The sequence below is a fragment of the Halictus rubicundus genome, unplaced genomic scaffold (genome assembly GCF_050948215.1).
Source record: "Halictus rubicundus isolate RS-2024b unplaced genomic scaffold, iyHalRubi1_principal scaffold0395, whole genome shotgun sequence".
In the NCBI taxonomy this organism is placed as follows: Eukaryota; Metazoa; Arthropoda; class Insecta; order Hymenoptera; family Halictidae; genus Halictus; species Halictus rubicundus.
This window is the reverse complement of record NW_027488936.1, coordinates 176,288-184,942: the sequence shown is the minus strand read 5'-3', so window position 1 is coordinate 184,942 and position 8,655 is coordinate 176,288. Positions and strand designations below refer to the sequence as shown.

Genomic DNA, 8,655 nt, shown 5'->3' with positions numbered 1-8,655 from the left:
CAGTGAGTGACGAGTGCGTTTACCACCCCCCTGGACGTGATAGTGACAAGCGGCGTACGACTTCAACTAATTTGCAGTCCACATATTGGGCCAGGACAGCAGCGGAACTTGCTACAGCTCATCGTGGGTCGTACTATACGACAACAACTGGAACTCAAGCACGTTGGAGCTCCGCGGATCACCAGACTGTGGCCAACATCATTTGCTGGGTATCGCCGGAGAAGGCTTTGGTTGTGTACCACCCTGGACGCTGCAGCTGCCAGGACACGACGCGCATCTTCTGGGAGGATCTGCTGAAGTTGGTCATCAACGTCGATCCACTCCTGTCTTGTCCGTAAGTCCATTTTCTCCTTGTCTTTGATTTGTGTCTCTATTGTGTACAACATGGACGGTCTTAAACCATTGATTTCTGCGCGCGGAGGCATAAAGGCGAAGTTGACCATTTTTCGGAAGTTTGTAGAGTCGTCTGACATCAGCGCGGACATAGTAGCTTTTGAAAAACGCGTTCGCGCAAACGAAGGGTTATACGAGAAGTTCGATGTGGTTCAATCTCAAATAGAAACGGCCGTCGTGGATACGCCTCATGAAGAGGCACAGTTAGCGGAGCGCGAGCAGTTTGAAGACAGCTATTTTAAAATAATGTCCAAGGCGGAAGGTAGATTAGTGCATGCTCGCGGTGAGGCAGGCCCTAGTACTTCCATTACAAATAGTGCTACTCCAGTGCCGTCTGATCCGCACCCCGCGACGCGCCTCCCAGTCATTAAACTACCTAGTTTCGACAGTAACCTCACCGAATGGATCCGGTTTCGTGATACCTTTAGCTCGTTAGTTCACGATTCGGAAAGACTGACGGACATTGACCGTTTTAATTATTTAGTATCCGCCTTGTCAGGGTCAGCTGCGCGATCCATCGAATCATTTAGTGTCTCGGCGGCAAATTACAAATTAGCCTGGTGTCGCTTGAGAGAGCGATTTGATGACCCGAAAGCCCTGATCGCGCATCACATAAATGCCTTGCTAGACACCCAGCCGATCAAGAAGCAAAGTGGCAAGGCTCTTGGAGAATTGGTAGATACCGCGGTAAATAACGTGAGTGCTCTTGACTCATTGTTGAAACCCGAAGAAATTTTAGACGCCTTTGTTAGCACGTGTATCACTAGAAAATTGGATAGCGTATCCTGCGATGAGTGGGAAAAACGCACAATGGACTCGCGCAAGATGCCCCCCTTTAAGGATCTAGCGAAATTCCTAGAACAACGGTCGCAGTATCTCTCGCGGAAAGACACAATCCAGTCGTCGACCGGTAGTAATTCGTTTGAACGCCCCAAAATTAGCAAACCGCGCGAAACTAGAAGAGAAGGATACGTCGCAGCTTCTCACGTCGCTGGCAAACCGACTCGATGTTTGTTATGCGACAGCGAGCATGCGCTGCAATATTGTCCGAAGTGGCTAGCCATGCCTTCTTCGGAAAGACACACCGCGGTAAAGGGATCAGGGGCTTGTTTCAATTGTTTATCGCGAGGGCATAGCATCAGGGCATGTACTCGCGGTAATTGTAGAAAATGTGGAAAAAGACACCACACCTTGTTGCAAAGGGAGAATGTCCCCAATAGCGATAACGTAGATTCTCCGACTTCCTCTACCTCTCACATCGTACAGTCGTGCATAGCGAACTCGGAGAGCATGGTTGCCGATTGCGCGGTACTGTCTACCGCATTAGTTTTCGTGACCGATCGACATGGAAGGGATCATAAATGTCGCGCCTTATTAGATGTTGGTTCCCAAGCCAATTTTGTCACCCGGGATTTTTGTGACCGCATTGCATTGCCTCGTCGGGTTGCTGACACCGTAATTAGCGGAGTAGGGCGCGTTCAGAGTAAAATCAGCTCAACCGCGCACTTGCGGATTGCCTCCGGTTCTAACAACTACCACACGGCGTTGTCTTGCTTGGTAATAGACAACATCACCGACGAGATGCCAAACGTTCCGCTAGAGCGCGTCAAAATTCCGATACCGTCCGGGGTAATCCCCGCCGATCCCGAGTTTCAGAGACCGGGGCGCGTCGATCTGCTGATAGGTTGCGGCCTTTTCTGGGACCTATTGTGTATTGGTCAGATCAGAATTGGACTAGGCAATCTAATGTGGCAGAAGACGCGACTCGGTTGGGTTTTAGGCGGTAGCACGCATTGGCCAACGGCGTCGGCGAATGCCAAACCCGTTCGGTCTTGCCACGCGATAACGAACGCGCAATTGGAAAGGTCAGTCACGCGTTTTTGGGAAGTGGAGGAGCTTAGAAACATAGAATCGTTGGAAGCCACCGATCCATGCGAGCAACATTTTCGGAAACATACCACGCGCAATGAACGCGGGCGGTTCGTAGTTGGGATACCGTTCAATGACCGCGTTCGCGAATTAGGCGAATCTCGCGCGCAGGCGGAACGACGATTGCTCAACATGGAGAGAAAATGTAGAAAAAATCCGGATTTTGGCAATCAATACAACGACTTCCTGCGCGAATACGTAGAATTGGGTCATATGACCAAATTGGACGCCAAGGACGTATCTTCCGTCGACAGTAGTTTTTACTTGCCCCATCATGCAGTGATGAAGGAAACTAGTACGACCACCAAACTTCGCGTCGTCTTTGATGGTTCGGCGAAGACGTCCACCGGCATATCTCTGAACGATGCACAAGTAGTAGGCCGGCCGGTTCAGGACGATTTATTTAGCATTTTGGTTAGGTTTAGAAGGCATCGAATCGTTTTGTCGGCCGACATCGCGAAGATGTATAGACAGGTCGCGGTACGCCCAGAAGATCGCAAATACCAGTTGATTCTTTGGCGGTCTAGTGATAGTGATAGCATAGGCACATACTCTCTAAATACCGTCACTTACGGTACAGCATCCGCCTCCTATTTGGCTACTCGCGCCCTAAAGCAGGTAGGCAAGGATTGCGCTCTCTCGCATCCTTCCGCCAGTGAGAAGATCCTAAAGGATTTTTATGTAGACGACCTGCTGACTGGTTGTGAAACTCTCGAGCAGGCTATAGACCTGCGGGAGTCTCTCACATGGGTTCTAGCGCAAGCTGGCTTTCCGTTGCGAAAGTGGGCAAGCAATGACCCTAGAGCAATTGTTCACGATAGCGGTGACACACCGAGCTTAGAGTTCAAAACAATAGATAGAGAGGCCAAAACATTGGGTCTTTTGTGGTCCGTGTCCACAGACGAATTAGCCTATAGCAGCCAATACAAGGAATACCCTAGAATAACAAAGCGCTACATTCTCGCCGAGATAGCGCAGATTTTCGATCCCTTATGGCTTATCGGTCCAATAATAGTTAAGGCGAAGCTATTCATGCAGAGACTTTGGGCACTAAAGATAGGCTGGGATGAAGGTCTCCCACAAGACCTTCATTCCCAATGGCTATCTTTTAGAAATGAAATGAGCGAAATTTCCTCCGTGCGTATCCCTCGGCGTGTTTTACTGTCACACCTGGACATAGAGGTGCATGGCTTCTCGGATGCCTCGGAAAAGGCATACGGGGCTGCCGTGTACCTGCGCTCGAGGACGGACAATAGATCGTGGGTCGTTCAGTTGTTATGCGCCAAATCACGGGTAGCACCCTTAAAAACCCTTAGCTTGCCCCGTTTGGAATTGTGCGGTGCTGTTTTATTGGCACAGCTATTAGCAAAGGCAAAGGAATCACTACAAATTAGGGCTATGCGCGAGTATTATTGGACCGATAGTCAGATAGTGTTAGCATGGATTAAGGATAGGCCGTGTAAATGGAAAACGTTCGTTGCAAATAGAACGGCTGAAATACAGACATTGACTTCCGCTGGCAATTGGTCTCATGTGAAGTCAGCCGATAATCCCGCGGACCTTCTGTCACGCGGTACGACATTGTCCGTTCTTAGAAACAGCGACTTATGGTGGCATGGTCCAGATTGGTTAGCCAACGACGATGTGAAATGGCCTCACCTTGAGTTGGGCACCATCGAGGTGCCGGAAGAACGGCCCAATTCAATTGTGCAGTTAGCCGCATCGGTAAATTGCCAGTCACTGCTAATAGACTTAGCTACGCGATACTCGTGCTACAACAAGCTCATTAGGATCTTAGCTTGCATCTTTAGATTCTGTAGCAATATTCGAGACAAAGGGGCGAGTAAGACTTCAGGGCAACGACATTTTCGTCCTTTGTGCGTAGCCGAGCTCGCATCGGCCGAACGCGCGATTCTTAGAGCCATCCAAGGGCACTCCTTTAGCAAGGAGATGCGTAAATTGAAGGCAGGACTAGCCCTAGACAAGGATAGCTCATTGCTATCTTTGCACCCATTCCTGGATGAAGACGGGATCATCAGGGTGGGCGGTCGATTCCAGAACGCTCCTATAGCGTTCTCCCAAAAACATCCGGTCCTTATTCCGAACTCAAGTCCGTTGGCCACTCTCTTGGTACGACGTGAACATTTGCGATTATTACATGCCGGGTGTCAACAAACTCTCGCGTCATTGCACTCACGTTATTGGCTCATATCCGGTAGACGCATTACCAGAAAGGTCCTACGGAATTGCGTGAAATGTTTTCGGTCGAATCCAGGTAGTTTACAACCTCAAATGGGTACTTTACCCACGGCTCGCGTCACTCCTGCTCGCGCCTTTGCCACCTGCGGTGTAGATTATGCCGGTCCTTTCCTCTTAGTTGAACGCGGACGCTCCCGCACCGTTAGAAAGGCCTACATTTGCCTTTTCGTATGTATGGTCACGAAGGCGATTCATATCGAACTTGCCGTAGACTTGACCACCGACGCGTTTTTGAATTGTTTACACCGATTCATATCACGCCGTGGTAAATGCTCGTCCATATACTCGGATAATGGCACGAATTTCATCGGCGCGCGCAACGAACTGAAGGAATTAGGAATCTTATTATCGTCACGCTCGCACAATGATAGAGTAGCGGAGGCAGTAGCCCAAGAACACATGGAGTGGCACCTCATTCCGCCACGTGCTCCACATTTTGGTGGATTATGGGAACGAGGTGTCCGTTCGGTCAAGACGCACATGCGACGCGTCATAGGTGAGCAGAAACTCACATTTGAGGAGTTGTACACAGTATTGACACAAGTTGAAGCTTGCCTAAACTCCCGGCCTCTACATCCTTTATCTCCCGATCCTTCCGACCTAACCCCATTGACGCCTGGTCATTTCCTTGTGGGAGAAGCGTTGATGGCGCTTCCACAGGCCGATCTTGGCCACATAACGCCAAATCGACTAAGTAGATTCCAGCTGCTACAACAAATGCTGCAGCACTTTTGGAAACGATGGCAGCGGGATTACCTCCATGCACTGCAACAACGACAAAAATGGAGGCTTGGTTCTCCCGATGTGCCCACGGTAGGAGCATTGGTCCTGCTCAAGGAGGACAACTTACCACCGATGAAGTGGGCCCTGGGTCGCATATTGGAGTTGCACCCCGGTCAGGACAACATAGTGAGAGTGGTTACCATTCGTACAGCCACTGGAACTCTAAAGAGACCCACAACGAAAATTTGTTTGTTGCCTAGTGCCGAAGGCACGTAAACCTTGAAGTGTTGTTTGCATGATGTACATATACCTATGTTATTTGTTTGGTTTAGTTCATAGATTTCTAGTGTGCGATTAGCCTAGTTTATTGTATATATTCAGTCATCTTGTTTTCTCTAGCATTGTACATATTTGTTGATTGCGATTTGAGTGTGTTGTTTTTTGTGTGACTTTGGTTCTATCGTGATTATAGTTTGTCTGAACGTTGCATGTAGTGTCAACCTCCGTATATTGTTTATGTAACTTCGTTTTGCGTTTTTTATCTCGTTCCCTTATTATGCGATTGAACTCGGTCAGTTCAAGGTGGGCGGAATGTAGCGGCCAGCGGTAGGTAGAGTCTGTACAGCGATTGTCCTTTGGGACCGGGACGAGGTCGGGGCATCTGGCTACGGTTTGGGCCTGTCACCGTAATTTCGTTAATGGTTATTGCCGCCCGTACCCAGGTCATAAGGCTCGCATATTTTAGTCCCCTGCTTTCGCCATCAACATCTTGCTCCTTACCTCGCCTCGGTCGCAGGTATGCCCCTGGCGTTTTATAGTTGCCAGATGTGTGGGGTTTTCCGGCCGTGGTCGACATCTTCAGGACACGTGCACCGCTACGCGGGCGTTTGCTTTCGCCACCCCCATCTTGCCGCGTCTCCGCCATTCTTCATTGCCCCCTGCGATCCTTGGGCCCAGTCCGAGCCCTTAGTCTCGGCTTTTCCCGCCCTCAACTTCCAAGGAAGGGGAAATTTGGCAGTCAAGGGTAGGGAGAACCGAACTATCGGCAAGGTTCACTCGCCGTTTTTAGAATTAGAATTAACTGGACAGCAAGACTGGAAACATCACGCTCAAATCTTCGCTTTCGCCTGAACCGATAGCTGTCAGGCGACCAGTTGATCTCTCGTTTTGCACCGTAACCTTATAAGTTTCTGTAACGTACCACTTGGTTATCCAAGCACTTATCTGAAATATAGTTCGTAAATCCAATACGTTGTTTCGTCCTTCCATCGTTGAAGGTGGTCCTTCGAAACCTAGCGGGCACCTCGCAGTGCAAAATCATCAGAGGTCCGAACGATCAAGCCTTGATCAACCGCGGACAATTAACACCATCCTATCCTCCATCCTATCCTATCCTCTACCCTATCCTATCCTCTATCCTATCCTATCCTCTATCCAATAGTATCCTCTATCCTATTGTATCCTCTATCCTATAACATCCTCTATCCTATCCTATCGTCTATCCTATAATATCCTCTATCCTATAACATCCTCTATCCTATCCTATCGTCTATCCTATAATATCCTCTATCCTATCCAATCTTCTATCCTATCCTCTATCCTATCCTCTATCCTATCGTATCATCTATCGTATCCCATCCTCTACCGTATCCTGTCCTCTATCCTATCCCATTATATATGCTGTAATATCCTCTATTCTATCCCATCCTCTATCCTATCCTATCCTCAATCCTACCCCATACTCTATCCTATCCTACCCTCTGTCCTATCCTATCCTCTATCCTATCCTATCCTCTATCCTATCCTGTCCTCTACCCTATCCTATACTCTATCCTATACTATCCGGTATTTGTTGGTTTTGGGAAGCAAGGTATTTACTTATTTAGAAAGAATAAAAAAAACACAGATATGATCATGAACGATATTTGATCGATGTTTCCTCTACTAAGGCTAGGCTTTTACTGAACGACTTCGGCAGCTCGTCGATACGTTGGAGAAAAATAAAACATCTGAATGGGACACGTCGGCGGACCAAAAAGAAGCGCGGCTCTGTCTTTGATTCGATACCTAAAGACACCGCGAGATACAATGTAACGAGATACATATACAACAGTTAATGGAACCGTATTATAGATATAATTTCTGTACAAATATCTATACTCCCACTCAGAAATTAATCTTTAAATACTTATAGAGAGAACATCGTTCATTTCCCTTTTATTATTATTATTCTTGGGCAATATACAAATGGTTCAACATTCGTTGCAATGGATTGAGGAAAACCCAAAAAAAAAACTCAATCAAACCATTATTATCGTTTAACAATTTCTTATCACTCGGGCTCCTCCTGTCCAATCTGTTTGCGCATATAATTGAACTTCACTGTTGGTATTGGTTTTGTGAAAATATCCCCTAGTTGTTCACCTGTAGGTATATATTTTAGTATTATTTCCTTTTGTTCAATCTTTTCTCGTGAAAAATGATACTTAACGTCGATGTGTTTCGATCGCTTATGTTCTGTTGGATTATTTCCTATTGCTATACAACCGTTATTGTCCTCGAAAATAGTAATTGGTTCCTTTATGTCTATTTTTATACTCGACAACAAAGATTTTATCCAACTAGCTTCTTTAATCCCTTCATATAACGCCATATACTCAGCTTCAGTTGAGGAAGTTGCAACTGAGTTTTGTTTCCTTGTATTCCAACAGATCGTATTCGTTTCAAACATTTTAAAAATATATCCAGTCGTACTCTTCCTGTCGATTTCATTACCTGCCCAATCAGAGTCTACATAACCAGTCAATATAGTTTTGAAATCATTTCTTTTATAAATTAAACGGTATCTTAACGATCCTTTCACATATCTTAAGACCCTTTTTAGATTCTGCCAGAGTTCCTTATTATTTTTATTTTGATATCTGCTGAGCAAGTTCACAGCGAAACATAAATCAGGTCGCGTGCATAGCATAGCATACATTAAGCAGCCAATAAGGTTCCTACATGGTACATCAAAATATTCATCCGAATCTAAGGCTGTGTAGTCTAATTTTGCAGGCAATGGAGTACTTACACTATTACACTCACTCATTTTGTACTTTTGCAAAACATTCTGTAAATAGACGCTTTGATCTAGAGTGATTATATCGTCTTTTCTTTCAACGTTTATTCCTAGGAATAATCTCATTTCGTTCATATCTGTCATTGAAAACTTTCTTTTTAAATAATCTTTAAAGTTTTTTAATGTGCTTCTATCGTATGTAACTATTAAGAGATCGTCAACGTACAAAATGACATATATATTTTTACAAATATGATTCCTATCGAGGAAATATAAACAGCGATCTACAG

General features: G+C 46.2%; 1 protein-coding gene across 1 annotated transcript; it reads left to right on the top strand.

Moving 5' to 3' along the window:
* Positions 1–384: 384 nt before the first annotated feature.
* Positions 385–5,580, top strand: LOC143364271 (uncharacterized). The gene has a single exon (XM_076804707.1). The coding sequence runs from the start codon at positions 385–387 to the stop codon at positions 5,578–5,580; it is 5,196 nt and encodes a 1,731-aa protein (XP_076660822.1).
* The last annotated feature ends 3,075 nt before the right edge of the window (positions 5,581–8,655 follow it).